Source organism: Ranitomeya imitator, chromosome 1 (assembly GCF_032444005.1).
Source record: "Ranitomeya imitator isolate aRanImi1 chromosome 1, aRanImi1.pri, whole genome shotgun sequence".
NCBI lineage: Eukaryota > Metazoa > Chordata > Amphibia > Anura > Dendrobatidae > Ranitomeya > Ranitomeya imitator.
Window position 1 is genome coordinate 1,171,659,085 of NC_091282.1, and position 17,933 is coordinate 1,171,677,017.

At 43.0% G+C, this 17,933-nt stretch overlaps 1 protein-coding gene across 2 annotated transcripts in view; it reads right to left on the minus strand.

Moving 5' to 3' along the window:
* The window catches only part of SLIT2 (slit guidance ligand 2), a 391,877-nt gene that overhangs the window by 42,591 nt on the left and 331,353 nt on the right, over window positions 1-17,933 (minus strand). For both annotated transcript variants that reach the window (XM_069744688.1, XM_069744689.1), the window contains exons 17-24: window positions 12,946-13,089; window positions 11,319-11,462; window positions 4,032-4,198; window positions 3,765-3,897; window positions 2,339-2,407; window positions 586-657; window positions 414-485; window positions 186-257 (exon numbers count right to left, since the gene is read on the minus strand). In XM_069744688.1, coding sequence (XP_069600789.1) covers window positions 186-257; window positions 414-485; window positions 586-657; window positions 2,339-2,407; window positions 3,765-3,897; window positions 4,032-4,198; window positions 11,319-11,462; window positions 12,946-13,089 — 873 coding nt within the window. The remainder of the gene's footprint in view (window positions 1-185; window positions 258-413; window positions 486-585; window positions 658-2,338; window positions 2,408-3,764; window positions 3,898-4,031; window positions 4,199-11,318; window positions 11,463-12,945; window positions 13,090-17,933) is intronic.

Below are 17,933 nucleotides of genomic sequence, written 5' to 3' on the forward strand. Positions count from 1 at the left end.
TTTCCATGGAGTTACACTATACATCCATACCAAGCTATGGACACAAATATCATAGACTCCTACAGAAATGCACTTTTTTACATAGGTCAAACAACAAATAATGGTTTCCCAGCCTAAACATATTACTTTTTTTTCTAAAAACGGATATCAACAATGTTTATTTTTAATGCAAAGAATTAACTTACAAGTGGGAAAGGGACGAAAGATCACTGAAGGCCCCTTGGGGAATGGTGGATATGTCATTGCCATGTAGAGACCTATCGGATACAAGTCCATGGTTGGTCAACTGCAATCATCAGCTACATCTGACATTATAAACAGTGCTACAACTATAAGAATGGAGACAAGCTTATCTAATATAGTAATGGATGTTATAACAGATTTACATGATAGCTATTCAATCCAGCACTTACAGGAGCCGGAGGGAGTTCAGACCATCGAACGCCTTGATAGGAATACATCGCAGACGATTGTAACTGAGAATCCTGGAAGAAGAAGCAGCGGTTCATATTGTTAGAGAAGAAACTTGTCTATTTCTTATCACTATGAGCGTTATAAGCTATGGGAGCATAGTACATGACTTACAGAGTGAGCAGCTGCGTCATGTTGCTGAAACTCTGGTTAGAGAGAGTGCTGATTCTGTTATTGCTCAGGTCCCTGTGAAAAACACATCCATTATATTAACTTTCTTCATCTCAATTAATAAAGTTAACGATCAAATCATCGAAGATAGTACTGATGTCGCTCCATGATAAAGAACACAGGTGTAGCTGAAGGTTGGGCCATGAAAAGGACTCCATTTTTCTGATACATACAAAGGTCTGCATTCTCTTCTTAGATTTGAAAACAGTTTTACATTTGAATTATGAAGACCTAATAGATTATTATTAAATCGGAAGCGGGACGACTCCTCGTTCCCCCACCGTCAGCGGATTAAAGGCGCTGTGGTGCGAAGGCAGGACGACTCCTGGTTCCCTCATCGATCAGTGGATTGAAGGGACTGTGGTGCGAAGGCGGGACGACTCCTGGTTCCCCCACCGATCAGCGGATTGAAGGGGCTGTGGTGCGAAGGCGGGACGACTCCTGGTTCCCCCACCGATCAGCAGTTTGAAGGGGCTGTGGTGCGAAGGCGGATGACTCCTGGTTCCCTCATCGATCAGTGGATTGAAGGGACTGTGGTGCGAAGGCGGGACGACTCCTGGTTCCCCCACCGATCAGCAGATTGAAAGGGCTGTGGTGCGAAGGCGGGATGACTCCTGGTTCCCCCACCGATCAGCGGATTGAAGGGGCTGTGGTGCGAAGGCGGATGACTCCTGGTTCCCCCACCGATAAGCAGTTTGAAGGGGTTGGGGTGCGATGGCGGGACGACCCCTTGTAACCCCACCAATCAGCTGATTGAAGGGGCTGTGGTGCAAAGGCGGGACGACTCTTAGTACCCTCACCGATCAGCAGATCGAAAGGGCTGTGGTGCAAAGGCGGGACTATTCCTGGTACCCCCACTGTTCATCAGACTGAAGGGGCTGTGGTGCTAAGGCAGGAGAGCTCCTGGAACCCCACTGATCAGCAGATTGAAGGGGCTGTGGTGCTTCCACAGCTCCATATATTAGGTCATGGCTGCAATTGGTACTGCAAGCAATCTGATCCACTTTAATGAGAGAGAATTTACAGAACAACAATGACACAAAGTATAAAGCCCTGTCATTTCTGGTGTGCCACAGTTCCATCAGTCAGCCAAACATTGGAGGTGATAAGAGTCAGCTATCTTATATTGGTGATCTATTAGGACACGTCATCAACATCACAGTCCTAGAAAACCTCTTTAATACGATATGCTATAAGCTTTTAAGCTGCAACCATATATTCTAGTAAATAGGACAGAAATCCAATACCTGCCGATTACACATGCGTCATTGCAGGTATCAGTAGACGTCACTCACTGGTCCTGTTCAACTTTCCATACAGAATTGATCAGAATAACCCTTTAAATTATATTATTCTGTATTCATCCTAACTTCATTTGTCCCACATTTGGAGGTGAGCAGAGCCAAAATAGCCCTTTAAATCATTTTGCTCTAGATACATCCGAGCGGGTATCAGTAGACGTGATGTCACCGGTCCCGCTCAGCTTTGAGCAAAAATAACCCTTTAAACTATTAACTCTACAACTTTGTAGTATAATTGGATCTCTGTATCAGAAAAACTGAGCTAAGAAGACCCGAGGGATAATGAAGAAGAAGAGGTAAATGGAGAAAAAAGAAGAAATCTGAATATGAAAGAGTAAAAGTTACAGATAAGGGAAAAAACCCACGACAATGAAATAACGTATATCAGTACTCACATGAGCATTAAGTGCCTGTAGCCGGACAGCTCCTTAGGGACAAGTGTGAACAGGTTCCCATCTAGGTACCTAGAAGGAGAGAACAGTAGGAAATCCATCACTGGGCTGGAGAATTAAAAGACTTCACATCAAGCTAAACAGTATGGAGTTCCCAAAACCTGAAAGATAAATTACGGTGAGAACACAATATAATACATCAATAATAAAAATCATAAATTCATTTTCGCAGTCAACAGCATACGTAATCCATTCAAGTAGATATTTCTTTTTTTTTTTTTTGCTTTTATAGAACACAATATTAATCCAGACACCGAACAAGTATTAATTCACCTGTGAAGATTTAGGAAAAGAGACAACAGTACAAATGTAATTATCGCATTTTTATCCAATATTTTTAATTTGTTAATGGACTTTTATGGGCTCTCACTGTGTGTTGTGAAAAAAAAGTACAAAAAATGGAAACCCACGCAAACAGGAAGAGAATATACAAACCCCTTGCAGATGTTGTCCTGAGTGGGATCTGAATTCAGGATTCCAGGATTGCAAGGCCGCAGTGCTAACCACCGAGCCATCGTGCTACCCCTTATCATCCTAACCTTTCTTCTTGGTCGACATATCTTGAGATGAAGTATGAGATGACTAGTTATGTTAAAACAAAACATGATTTTCTGATACTCTGTTGGGAGATGATTATGCTGGATGTGTCTGTATGTGGCCCCCCAGTGTTTGTGATATTTATCGTGGCCTTTTCATGGTTTTGCTAGCATGTCATGATAATGTACTGAATTAGTATCATGAAAAAACGGGAGTAAAATTTGTGGAAAGGTACGGGACATGATTAGAGGGAGTTTTTAACATCTGCTTCAGTGGTTTTAATTCAGTGTGTACTGGGCCCAGATCCCTGTCAAAAATATACCTGTCAGACAGTGATTCATGTACTTACAGTTCTGTCACATCCTTCGGTATTCCTTTGGGTAATACCTTTAGACCTTTGTTCCTATGCTACCCCTAATCATCCTAACCTTTCTTCTTGGTCAGCATATCTTGAGATGAAGCATGAGATGACTAGTTATGTTAAAACAAAACAAGATTTTCTGATACTTACAGTTCTGTCACATCCTTCGGTATTCCTTTGGGTAATATCTTTAGACCTTTGTTCCTATGCTACCCCTTATCCTAACCTTTCTTCTTGGTCAGCATATCTTGAGATGAAGCATGAGATGACTAGTTATGTTAAAACAAAACATGATTTTCTGATACTTACAATTCTGTCACATCCTTCGGTATTCCTTTGGGTAATATCTTTAGACCTTTGTTCCTATGCTACCCCTTATCATCCTAACCTTTCTTCTTGGTCAGCATATCTTGAGATGAAGCATGAGATGACTAGTTTTATTAAAACAAAACAAGATTTTCTGATACTTACAGTTCTGTCACATCCTTCGGTATTCCTTTGGGTAATGCCTTTAGACCTTTGTTACTGCAGCGGACTACCGTGTCTAGGCAGGTACACTCAGCTGGGCATCGGGCAAGTGGCGAACAAGTGTTGTCATCATTTCCTTACGTATACAAAATGGACAAGTGATATTTATTAGGCAGAAATCTAAGGTAAGGCGAAATAATAAAAGCTTGTTCAGTGGGAAGACACGTTTATTCCTCGGACCCTGTACTCTGAATATTGCTTAGCTCTTACCTTCATCGCAAGTAAAGTCCTGAATGGCGACGTCTTGGATTGGAATTTCTTTGAGGAAGTAAGGTTTTTGGCATCGAGGGTTTCCAGTAACAATGCGTTTCTTCCTCAGCCAATTTCCCAGCCAGGCTAGGTGACAGTTACAATTGAAAGGATTGCCCAGAAGGTTCCTACAATGTCAAACAAGTGAAATACGCTAAAACAAATATTCCGTAGACTGTGAATGATTGTGGGAGATTTTTGCACATTTTAGTTTATTTTTGTTTTACATCTAGGAGCAAGCAGCATTGCCCAATACTAGTGTATATTCCATTTTTCCAGGAGACAAGGTGGGTGATGAACATTTATAACTGTTAGGCTACGTTCACATTAGGGTTGCGTCGGGCGCAGGTTCGGCGACGCATACGTCATGTGCCCCTATATTTAACATGGGGGCGCATGGACATGCGTTGTCTTGCATTTTGTGACGCATGCGTCATTTTTGGCGCAAGCGTCAGGGCGCAGAGGACGCTGCATGTTGCATTTTTTTGTGTCCAAAATCAAGCCAAAAATGGACGCATGCGTCACAAAACAATGCGTTTTTGCATGCGTTTTGCATGCGCTGTGCGTTGCGTCGTCGACGAAAGGCCCAACAGCGCAAATGTGAACGAGGCCTTATACACTTAAAGTAAACACCTCATATACTATTAAATCATCTACTTATAGAGACAACGAAGGAACAATATGATCCAATTAAAATGCCATTTTATTATAATGTCAAAAAATTAGAATAACAAGTTACAAATAAATTAATACATCATAAATAAAAACAAGAGTACAAACCGGATGGTATTAACCACCCATAGAAAATCTAGATTGATTGTAGAGAAATGGAGAGATACAAAGAGCCACACAACAACTATATATTATGGCAACTTCCAAAATATTTCATATGGGGTATGAAAATGCTGAGTAGTATTATCAATGGTGATGAAAATCACTCATAACCGTATCCAGGATTGCAAAATTAGCCCCAGCATATAGCTGTATCTAATATCAACAACTAAAGTGCATGTGCCCAAAAATAGAACTGCATATAAAAAATGAAGCGATTATCTATCGTCATTGCACCTATCCCAAGACATCATGCCCCAATAGTAGAACCTTCTATGGGTATCACCATGAGTTACCTGTAGTCATGTTATTAATAGATGTGTGACTCTGTACCACACCTCGACCTGCGTTTCACCGCCTCTGCAGTTTCCTGACGAAACTGAAGAGGCGGTGAAACGCGCGTCGAGGTGTGGTACAGAGTCACACATTTCCGTATGCAGGTACCTGAGGTCTATGCAGAGATCCTTATGCAGGTAGAGAAGGAACTCAGTGAAGAGATCCTTCTGCAGGTAGATGAAGTCTGTGCAGAGATCCTTATGCAGGTAGGAGGATCTCTGTGCAGAGATCCTTATGCAGGTAGGAAAGGAGCTCTGTGCAGAGATCCTTATGCAGGTAGTCAAGGAGTTCTGTGCAGAGATTCTTATGCAGGTAGGCGAGGAACTCTGTGTAGAGATCCTTATTCAGGTAGGAGAAGAGATCTGTGCAGAGATCCTTATGCAGGTAGGGAGGAGATATGTGCAGAGATCCTTATGCAGGTTCAGGAGGAGCTATGTGCAGAGATCCTTATGCAGTTACGGGGGAGCTCTGTGCAGAGATTCTTATGCAGGTAGGAAAGGAGCCCTGTGCAGAGATCCTTATGCAGGTAGTCAAGGAGCTATGTGCAGAGATTCTTATGAATGTATGAGAGGACCTCTATGCAGAGATCCTTATGCAAGTAGGGGAGAAACTCTGTAGGTAGGAGAGGAGATCTGTGCAGAGATCTTTATGCAGGTAGGGAGGAGATATGTGCAGAGATCCTTATGCAGGTAGGGAGGAGATCTCTGCAGAGATCATTATGCAGGTAGGGGGAGGAGCTCTATGTAGAGATCCTTATGCAGGTAGGGGAGCAGCTCTGTGCAGAGATCCATATGGAGGTATGGACGGAGCTCTGTGCCGAGATCCTTATGCAGGTAGGGGAGAAGCTCTGTGTAGGGATCCTTGTGCAGGTAGGGGAGCAGCTATGTGCATAATTCCTTATGTAGGTAGGGGAGGAGCTCTGCGCAAAGATCCTTATATAGGTAGGGAAAAAGCTATGTGCAGATATCTTTATGCAGGTACTGGAAGAGCTCTGTGCAGATATCCTTATGTAGGTAAGGATGGAGCTCTGTGCAGAGATCCTTATGCAGGTATGGGAGGAGCTCTGTGCAGAGATCCTTATGCAGGTAGGGGAGGAACTCTGCAGAGATCCTTATGCAGGTGGGGAGGAGCTCTGTGCAGCGATCCATATGCAGGTAAGGAAGGAGCTCTCTGCATAGATCCTTATGCAGGTGGGGGGGGAACTCTGTGCAGAGATCCTTATGGAGGTAGGAGAGGAACTCTGTGCAGATATCCTTGAGGAGGTAGGGCAGGAGTTTTGTGCAGAGATCTGTATGCAGGTATGGGAGGAGCTCTGTGCAGAGATCCTTATGCAGGTAGGGGAGCAGCTCTGTGCAGAGATCCTTATGCAGGTATGGACGGAGCAGCTGTGTGCATAAATCGTTATGTAGGTAGGGGAGGAGTTCTGTGCAGAGATCCTTATATAGGTAGGGAAGAAACTATGTGCAGAGAGCCTTATGCAGGTATGGGAAGAGCTCTGTGCAGATATCCTTATATAGGTAGGGAAGGAGCTCTGTGCAGAGATCCTTATGCAGGTGGGGAGGAGCTCTGTGCAGTGATCCTTATGCAGGTAAGGAAGGAGCTCTCTGCATAGATCCTTATACAGGTAGGAGAGTAACTCTGTGCAGAGATCCTTATGAAGGTAGGAGAGGAACTCTGTGCAGATATCCTTATGGAGGTAGGGGAGGAGTTTTGTGCAGAGATTTTTATGCAGGTATGGGAGGAGCTCTGTGCAGAGATCCTTATGCAGGTATGGGAGGAGCTCTGTGCAGAAATCCTTATGCAGGTAGGGAAGGAGCTCTGAGCAGAGATCCTTATGCAGGCAGGGGAGGAACTATGTGCAGAGATCCTTATACAGGTAGAGGAGGAGATCTGTGCAGAGATCCTTATGCAGGTAGGGGAGCAGCTCTGTGCATAAATCCTTATATAGGTAGGGGTGGAGCTCTGTGAAGAGATTTTTATATAGGTAGGGAAGGAGCTATGTGCAGAGATCCTTATGCAGGTAAGGGAGGAACTCTGCAGAGATCCTTATGCAGGTATGGGAGGAGCTCTGTGCAGAGATCCTTATGCAGGTATGGGAGGAGGTCTGTGCCGAGATCCTTATGCAGGCATGGGAGGACCTCTGTGCAGAGATCCTTATGCAGGTAGGGGAGGAACTCTGTGCAGAGATCCTTATGTGGGTAGAGAAGGAGCTCTGTGCAGAGATCCTTATATAGGTAGGGAAGGAGCTCTGTGCAGAGATCCTTATGCAGGTAGGGGAGGAGCTCTGTGCTGAGATCCTTATGCAGGTAGAGGAGCGAGTCTGTGCAGAGATCCTTATGCAGTTATGGGGAGGAGCTGAGCCATTGTGAATAGTCACCTATGTGAATAGTGCATCCTGCGTTATCTACTGTATATAGAGGTGTTACCTGTCATTGTTATCCTGTCTGTGATGATAATGTGATGACTTATAAAATGTTTCCTTGTGCAAAAGAAATATGGTCCTAATATTAGGCTTAGTAGCCTATGTGAAAATTGTGGGAATTCTGCCTAGTTCTGCCTTCTCCTAAATGATCAGTCATGTGGCATTAATGCCCCGTTTTATGTACCATGCAGTGGCTGAAATGATACACCAGGTACTGTGTGTCAAAAATTCCCCAAATATGTACAACAAACATTTATTTTTTTCTACCACTGAGCCCTGACTTCTATCCCAGTGATTCACACATGCAGATGACAATATCAGATTACCGCCATGAATCCCTTTCAGCTCATTTAGCAGGTTATTTGAGTTTGCAGCCAATCCGCCTGGCTGTCACAGCGCACCTCTCGCACAATGCAGTAATATGATATAGGGATGAAGGCGGATTACTTTTTTGTTATTGGATTTTAACTGACATCCACAATTTCATTAATTTGTCATCTTGTGATTTCCATCTCTGGGCGGCTTCACGGTGCCGCTTTCCAATTCAAACTGACAGCTGAGTTGATTACATGCCAGTTATAAAAATGAATTCACTTGCAATCCTTGATACCCCTGGCATCTCACCACTTCATTTTTTTCGTCTATTGACGACGCCGACCTTCATAAACATGTCATCTTTAATTTTCACAAATTAGCTGCTAGGTGTAGAGTGTCACATGTCATATACATGAGAAAGTAAGTGTCTCGGTGGCCGCTGTGTCACATGAAGATAACTCTGAATTTACAGTAATGGTAATATCCTCTCCCTCTCTTCAGGTGTGTGCAAATACCTGGCAATCATCCCTAAATATTACAATTTGTCTCCAACTATAGGACAATATTTAGCAACATATTTAGATAGAATATTACCATTTTGGGCCAATTTAAATAAAGTTAATATACAGATTCTTCTCACAAAATTAGATTATCATCAAAAAGTTAGCTTATTTCAGTTCTTCAATGCAAAAAGTGAATCTCAAACATTATATAGTCATTACACACAGAGTGATCTGTTTCAAGTGTTTATTTCTGTTAATGTTGATGATTATGGCTTACAACCAATGAAAACCCAAAAGTCATTATCTCAGTAAATTAAAATACTTTATAACACCAGCTTGAAAAATGATTTTAACATCCAAAATGTTGGGCTACTGAAATGTATGTTCAGTAAATGCACTCAAAACTTGGTCGGGGCCCCTTCAGTTACTGCATCAATGCGGCGTGGCATGGAGGCGATAATCCTGTGGCGCTGCTGAGGTGTTATGGAAACCCAGGTTGCTTTGATAGCAGCATTCAGCTCATCTGCATTGTTGGGTCTGGTGTCTTTCATCTTCCTCTTGACAATATCCCATAGATTCTCTATGGGGTTAAGGTCTGGTGAGTTTGCTGCCAATCAAGCACAGTGATCCTGTTGTTTGTAAACCAGGTATTGGTACTTTTGACAGTGTGGACAGGTGCCAAGTCGTGCTGGAGAATGACATATCCATCTCTAAAAATCTTGTCAGCAGAGGGAAGCATGAAGTGCTTTTAAATGTCCTGGTAGACGGCTGCGCTGACTTTGGTCTTGATAAAACACAGTGGACCTACACCAGCAGATGGCATGGCTCCCCAAACCATCACTGATTGTGGAAACGTCACACTAGACCTCCAGCAGCTTGGATTGTGGCCTCTCCACTCTTCCTCCAGACTCTGGGACCTTGATTTCCAAATGAAATACAACATTTACTTTCATCTGAAAACAACACCTTGGGCCACCGAGCAACAGTCCAGTTCTTGTTCTCCTTGGCCCAGGTAAGACGCTTCTGGCGTTGTCTATTGGTCATGAGTGGCTTGACACAAGGAATGTGACACTTGTAGCCCATGTCCTGGGTACATCTGTGTGTGGTGGCTCTTGAAGCAGTGACTCCAGCAGAAGACCAGTCCTTGTGAATCTCCCCCAAAATTTTTGAATGGCCTTTTCTTAAATATCATTTCAAGTCTGCGGTTATCCCGGTTGCTTGTGCACCTTTTTCTACCACACTTTTTCCTTCCATTCAACTTTCCATTAATATGCTTGGATACAACACTCTGTGAACAGCCAGCTTCTTTAGCAATGACCTTTTGTAGCTTACCATCCTTGTGGAGTGTGTCAATGACTGCCTTCTGGACATCTGTCACGTCAGCAGTCTTCCCCATGATTGTGAAGCCTACTGAAACAGACTAAGGGACCTATTGAAATGCTTAGGAAGCCTTTGCAGGTGTTATCTGTTAATTATTCTAATTTACTGAGATAATGACTTTTGGGTTTTCATTGGCTGTAAGCCATAATCATCAACATTAACAGAAATAAACACTTGAAATACATCATTCTGTTTGTAATGACTCTATATAATATATGAGTTTCACTTTTTGTATTGAAGAACTGGAATAAATTAAATTTTTGATAATATTCTAATTTTATGAGAAACACCTGCATCTTATTGTATATAAATTTATAGGACCTCACACACGGTCAAGACTTGGACCTTTGAAGAATGGAACAAACCAAAGTATCAAATGGACCAGTATTGTATATTAAACCTGTTATACATCATGTCAGGTTCTCTAAGAAAGGTGCAGGCGGGAATGAAAAATGAACCACGGAAGCAACCATTGCAACCTCTAGAGAGAAGGGGCCTGGCTGGGTTGTTTGATGCTATCAATTTAAGGGATAACCATTTCCTCTCCATCACAGAAAATCACTAGTCAGACTGATCAGAGTTTGACTAAAGTGGGATCTGGAGGTGGACAGAAAAAAAAAGTTTTTTCAACTTCTCCATGCAGTCAGTCCATGAAAATCGGACTGTACTTGAATGTCATTTGAGTGCGGTCCGATATTTTTTATATACTTGAATGGGCAAGTGCCATCCAATTCTTAGAGGCAAATTGTCCATGCTGTGATTTTTTTCCGTTGACCAAAAAACATCGAACATGAGCACGACACCACAAAATGACATGGGTACAAGTGATATCGGTCAAAACCACAGGCAGCACTCGTTCGATTTGTAAGGTAGTGTGCACAAGCTCTAATGGGCAGTGCGAGCCTGGACAGAGGTCAAGGCTTATGGAAAGGAAGTGGGTGCAAACAGCTGGTGGTATGAACAACATAACAGTATATCAGTATATGGTGTATCTATTTTTATTTCTGACTTTTAGGCCAATGATCGCGCTGATCGTTTATAAAAATGATTGTTCCACATTATTGCCGAGTGAAAATAAGTTTGGTTCCATGCTAATTCACTAGATCATCACTAATCATGTGATTGTCTACTCCATTTTTGGAAGCAGTTTGAGCCCTAATTTTGTGCAGTTTGCTATCTGGATAGATTTAAGCTGTTTAAGAAGAAAAGTTTCAGCCCAAAATACAAGAAGGTGTGGATAGTTTTGCACTAAACCTCTCCCTGTGTGATGGCGGCCATACAGAGCAGCGCAGATTCTACTTAGATTCCATTCACTGCAGAGGGAACAGGTGTTTGCGGCAGAACAAGTCTTACCAAACCCAAGCAATTTTCAGATATGTGCAGAAAACTTTACAACTGAGATTACTTGGCATAAGGTCAACACAACACTAGCGGCGGGCTATGCTTCAAGACTTTACTTACAACGTAGACAGAGAATGCAGCGTGTCAAATGCTCCGGGGGCCACTGTGACTATCTGATTGTCATAGAGCGAGAGTAAGCGCACAGAGCTCAGACCGGTAAAGCTGTCATTATTCACACAGGTGATGTGATTACTTCTCAGCATCCTGCGAGAAACCGGAGAAAAAGAAAAGTTATAGCTTGTTACACTAGAAATATAGAATTGTACACAACATTTCTCTTTATCTAGTATTATTTGGCATACTGTTGTCATCTTATGGGACTAAGAGACTCTTTCGACTCCTTAGGGACCAGTTGAGACTGCTACCTTTCCACCTTCAGACTCTACCCCACCCCCCAGAAGCTTATATTCAACTAGATGGCAGCCCGATTCTAAAGAATCGGGAGTCTAGAATCCATATATACTTTATTTATTCAAATGTAAGAATAATACAATTAATAAATAATAGTAAGAAAGAACAAAAATAATAGGCAGTATATGGAGAAAACACCAAACAAAAGTTCAAAATTGGTGTGAAAATGTCACTGAACCACTTCACAACTAAATATATATAGTTTTGGTAAATGGTATTATCATTTTTTTGACGAAATTCGGCAGGAGCTTGAAGAGCAACGTCACTGGGCCCGCCTCCATGCAGTAGAAACTTGCTGTGAGGTAAAAATTCAAAAATCACACCAAAATGGCGGGCGGAGTGTGTCACAGTACGGCACGTTTCTGATTGGTCGCTCGCAGCAGGCGGCAACCAATCAGACACTGGACACTGTTGACGTCACTTATCTCCGGACATTAGCTCCGGACATTAGCTCCATACATTAGGTCCGCATATCAGCTCCGGACATTAGCTCCGGACATTAGCTCCGGACAAAGCCACGGAAGTTGGCACAAATTGCAGGAAGTAGTATTCTAGGCAATTAATCTCCGGACATTAGCTCCGGACATTAGCTCCGGACAAAGCCACGGAAGTTGGCACAAATTGCAGGAAGTAGTATTCTAGGCAATTATATATTAGATCAATTCTGTACATTAGACTTATAATGCTTTTATTAGTTCTGTTACAGGCTTGGACTGGCCCACAGGAGAAGAGGAGAATCCTCCAGGGGTCCCCTGTGCAGGTGTGGGCCACCACCCTCTTATATGATCAGTACTTGGCACAATACACTTGATTCACTATGTACAGACAAAGCCAGCATCTTATTTAACGATCTACCCCGTTCATTGTTATATAGATTTGTGATCGATGATAATGTCACATTTGCATGTAGCTGAAAAGTGGGGCCCTGGAGTTGGTTACTGTTGCGCCCTTGGCCCCCAGTCCGACACCGATTATTTGTAATTAGAGGTGGGGTGAATCGATTTGCAGGACTCCATTCAGCGACTGGGTCAGTAATCTTACCTGACCACACTGATTAGCCGGCGTGGTGCAACGTCATTGCTGTGGCAAATGAGACATTGTGCCGGACCGGCTAATCACGAGAACCACGAATGGCAGGAGGCAAGTGGCGGTTCACAGATTACTGATCTCTGGCCGCTGGATCAGGTTCTGCAAATCGATTCCAACCATTTCTACTCATAATAAAAAAATCGTAATTAGGCGTGAAAAAAGTAGAAAGGAAAGCCGATACACGTACAATGACTTGAGCCCGTCCAGGCCTTTGAACATTTTATGGTGCACATTTTCTACTCTGTTGCTGGTCAGGATGAGTTCATTCACTCCGTTTGCCCCATCAAAAGCTCCTTCTTCGATATCCGTGATCTTGTTGTTGCTTAAATTTCTAAAAATAGGAAAATTTTTAATGATATCAAAACCATGAACAAAAGTACACTGGGTATGATGCCAATGTAAAACATGAAAGCGGTAAGACTTCAACACACTGCAAAGTAAACGGTTCTCCCGGGCGAGCAGATCATGACAATATAAACATACATCATCTTGATCCTCCCTGTCGGACTGGATAAAGATCTGTGAGATCGGGAACACTGAGTATTTGCTTTGTTGTTTTCTATGTAGAGTTATGTGCAATATCAGGATTTAATTTGTTTCACATTGGCACTGTACAATATCCCCCTGCTATTTATCCCCGAGTTTTCCCGCATTTCATCATTTTTCTTCTGTAATCATCAAGCATATCCTGATCATATTTTAAAGAGAACCTGTCACCATGGAAAACACTACCTGTACACATAGGGTTAATCCAAAGGTAAGTAGCGCTATAATGCTGCCTACCTGCCTTACTTAAAGTGCAGTTAGGCTACGTTCACATTAGCATTGTGCGGGGCTGCGTCGGTCGCAGCCGCGGCGACGCATGCGCCATGCGCCCCTATATTTAACATGGGGGGCGCATGGACATGCGTTGTCTTGCGTTTTGTGACGCATGCGTCTTTTTGGCGCAACAGAAAACGCTGCATGATGCAGTTTTTTCTGCGCCAAAAATCATGAAAAAATGAACGCATGCATCACAAAAAGCTGTGTTTTGCATGCGTTTTTGCATGCGTTGTGCATTGCGTCGCAGATGCAGCACCGCACAGCGCAAATGTGAACGCAGCCTTATTGAACTTATTTCTCCAGGTAGCCCCCAGCATCAAGTCAAGGGGGCATGGCCACAGCCACTGCTCACACAGGTAGCCCCCAGCATCCAGTCAAGGGGGCATGGCCACAGCCACCGCTCACACTGGTAGCCGCCAGCATCCAGTCAAGGGGGCATGGCCACAGCTCACACAGGTAGTCGCCAGCATCTAGTCAAGGGGGCATGGCCACAGCCACCGCTCACACAGGTAGCCGCCAGCATCCAGTCAAGGGGGCATGGCCACAGCTCACACAGGTAGCCACCAGCATCCAGTCAAGGGGGCATGGCCACAGTCCCCACTCACACAGGTAGCCACCAGCCTCCAGTCAAGGGGGCATGGCCACAGCTCACAGCCCAGCCCACTATACCACGATCACTCTGCACAGATGTGCTTCAAAATGAGCTGTCACAGTGCTGGGCCGGGTTTACAGCTGCCGCTCACATTATGGCGAGTGGTGCCTGTACAGTAGCTGCTCCCTGCATGCCCACATGACTGAAGGCTGCCGGGAGGATAGAAGTTAATCTTTTCCCACACATTCTGTAAGGCGGCTGGACATCACTGTAACATTATTTCCATACAGATTAAAAGTTGATAGCATATTCCGAGGTGACAGGTTATCTTAACTCCTTTAAAACTATTGTTTTTTCTTTAACATGGCCTATTAAATGGATAAAAATCTACTGTTTTGCGTTTACAGTCCGTGAAGATCTATAGTTCTCTTTGGCAACAGAGACACTTCCATCAACTTCTTACTATTGTGCATTTGGCAAGTCCACTGGTTGTAAGGAGGAGATGGAAGAGAGTATGGCTACAGAGTCAGACTACACAGGTTTATTTGTAGTCTGTTACCAAGGAGACACAGAAAGAGAAATTTTAATTTAATGAAGACTGTAGAGTTCCTCTTTGTTTAGTTTTACTTGCAATGATAGGAAAAATCTAAATCAAATCAATATTTAGCGTGAATGCCTTTTACCTTCAAAACAGCATCAACTCGCCTGGGTAAATTTGTAGTCTCTGTAGGAGCTCAGCTGGGAGGTTGTTCCAAGCATCTTGGACAACTAACCACAGATCTTCAACTCCTTGTTCGTCCATAAAGGGAATCTGTCATGTGAAAAAACGCTATTATACTGCAGATATGGGGTTATTCTGCAGGCTAATAGTGCTCTGAACCTGTCCGGAGCCAGCACTTAGACCCTTGCTGCTGGGAGAAAATGAACTTTATTCCTCCCGGTAGTGGTTGGATTTCAGTCATGGGGCAGTGCCGATGCGGTTTCAGTCACTCTCTATGTATTGTGAGCAGCAGCTATAACTGTGCCCCCTGCAGTGACTGACAGCCAAGTCTAATGCTTAACCAGCTGTCAGTCAGGGCCAGAGCATGGTTACAACGGCCCCTCTGTATACACAAAGCGGTGACTGAAACCACATCGGCGCCACCCCATGACTGAAACCCGAACTCTGCCGGGAGGAATAAAGCCATTTTCCTCCAGGCAGCGAGTGTCTAAGTGTCAGTACCGGGCAGGTTAAAAATGTTGTTAACCCGCATTTTAACCACATGACTGCAGGTTAATAGCGTTTTTTCAAGTCAAGTGTCAGATTCCTTTTAAAGATAGTTTTTAATAACAGTCATTGTCTTGCAGCAGAACAAGGTTGGATTCAGTCGGATGCCTCCCTGATGGTATGGCATCAGTATCTGCCTGTATAGCTCAGCACTGATGTTCCCATTTTTGAGCTAATGGCAGAACTGGACATCTAGTTTTGATGAGCGGTAAGCATGACGTATTTTTCATCTGCTGGATTAAAGGGGTTTTCCCACAAAGGTAATTTTAATCAATAGATCTCAGAATAAAAATAATTTCCACAATTGGCTGTGTTTAAAAAATCTTCCTGTGCTGAGATAATCTTATAAATGTGTCCCTGCTGTGTACTGTGTAATGGCTGTGTCTGACCGTACAGGGACATGGTCTGATCATACCACAGCTCCTGGGCAGGGAAGGAAGCAAAAGAGTATACAGACAGGACAGCACGGGATCTCAGCTGATTATTTTTATGAGTAAAACATTTCCCAGCCTGTTTTTAAGAATCAGCTGTTATCCCATGCTGTCCTGTCTGTATCCTCTTTTTTGCTTCCTCCCCTTCCCAGGAGCTGTGGTATGATCAGACTATGTTCCTGTACGGTCAGACACAGCTATTACACAGTACACAGCAGGGACACATTTATAAGATTATCTCAGCACAGGAACATTTTATTTAAACACATCCAATTATGGAAATTATTTTTATTCCAAGACCTGTTGATTAAAATTAACTTTGTTCTTGGAATACTTCTTCAAAAGAGCATGAATAGCACAGCTTAAAACCCCAGTTTGCTTTGAAATCTTTACCCGGAAGAGACCTCGCTGATACAATATATAGTAACATAGTAACATAGTAACATAGTAAGGCCGAAAAAAGACATTTGTCCATCCAGTTCAGCCTATATTCCATCATAATAAATCCCCAGATCTACGTCCTTCTACAGAACCTAATAATTGTATGATACAATATTGTTCTGCTCCAGGAAGACATCCAGGCCTCTCTTGAACCCCTCGACTGAGTTCGCCATCACCACCTCCTCAGGCAAGCAATTCCAGATTCTCACTGCCCTAACAGTAAAGAATCCTCTTCTATGTTGGTGGAAAAACCTTCTCTCCTCCAGACGCAAAGAATGCCCCCTTGTGCCCGTCACCTTCCTTGGTATAAACAGATCCTCAGCGAGATATTTGTATTGTCCCCTTATATACTTATACATGGTTATTAGATCGCCCCTCAGTCGTCTTTTTTCTAGACTAAATAATCCTAATTTCGCTAATCTATCTATAGTAATCTATCTATATCGTAATGACCTTGCGTCTTGTTGCTGCGCTCGGTCTTGGCACGGTGTGTGATCACTGACATGAAATCGTCTTCCACAACCTCACCCTTGTAGCAGAGTTTGGCTCTTCCTAACCTAGTTTTAATCTTTTTACATAGCCGTGTCTGTTTTAGACTGTGTTTTATCCTACATATGAAAATCATTGATCATCATCATTTTCATATGCAGGTTAAAGCAAAGTTGCACAATCTCCCGACTCTATAATCCTGCAAAATCCCTGACTTTGTACAAGTGTACCAAGAAGAATTGATGCTGTTTTGAAATCAAAAGGCGGTCACGCCTTATATTGATTTTATTTGGATTTCTCTTTTGTTCATTCATTTTGCTGATTGATAAAAAAAAACAAACTGCACCTCTGTTTGGAGATCACTCTTACTTTGTACAATGATTCCGCACCCGTCTAAAACGTTTGCCTAGTACTATAGATGAATGCTCTCTCTTCTTTTACTGGAGCTGCCACCTACGCCAGTTAATATTTCATTTTCTGGTGCTCAGAGATCCCGAATGATGTGCCGATATTATTAAGAGGTGTGTGCTTCTCCAATGTCTCAGGATGACACATGAGACGCCGGCCCTGAGAAATTCACCCATAGACGTAAACCACACAAAACCATCAGCTTTATTGTGAGTCTCAATGTAACATTGGACATTACTGGGTAACTATTATACTATAAGGTCAATTATGTAAATGTAACAGTTATATATACTGTATATCAGATAGAAGAGAAAATAAACTCTGAGCTTTACTGGAGATTAAAAAAAAAACCTTAGATTTCGATATTTAGTTTGTTTTATGGTTCAGAAAACCACAGTCTAAATCATAGGATATTATCCCTAGTCTACCAATATTAGTGTTCAATGTGTGATTCTAGGATATACAGAGGAAGGGGCTATGGTATATCCATATGATACTATGTAGCAGAGCGAGTATAGTGAAGGCCTGACGCCTTGTCTATTGGGTCGTTGAGACCGTTTGCAAAGTCAAAACCCAAGTATGATCCCCTTATATTGATGAGGGCAGCAGAGCCGAGCGATTCTTGTGCTACCAACCAACGGTCTTATTTGTATGGTGCCCATACAAGTTGGATAGCCATCAGCCATTATTTTCCTCCTTACGCTCTGGGTGATAGAACGTGTATA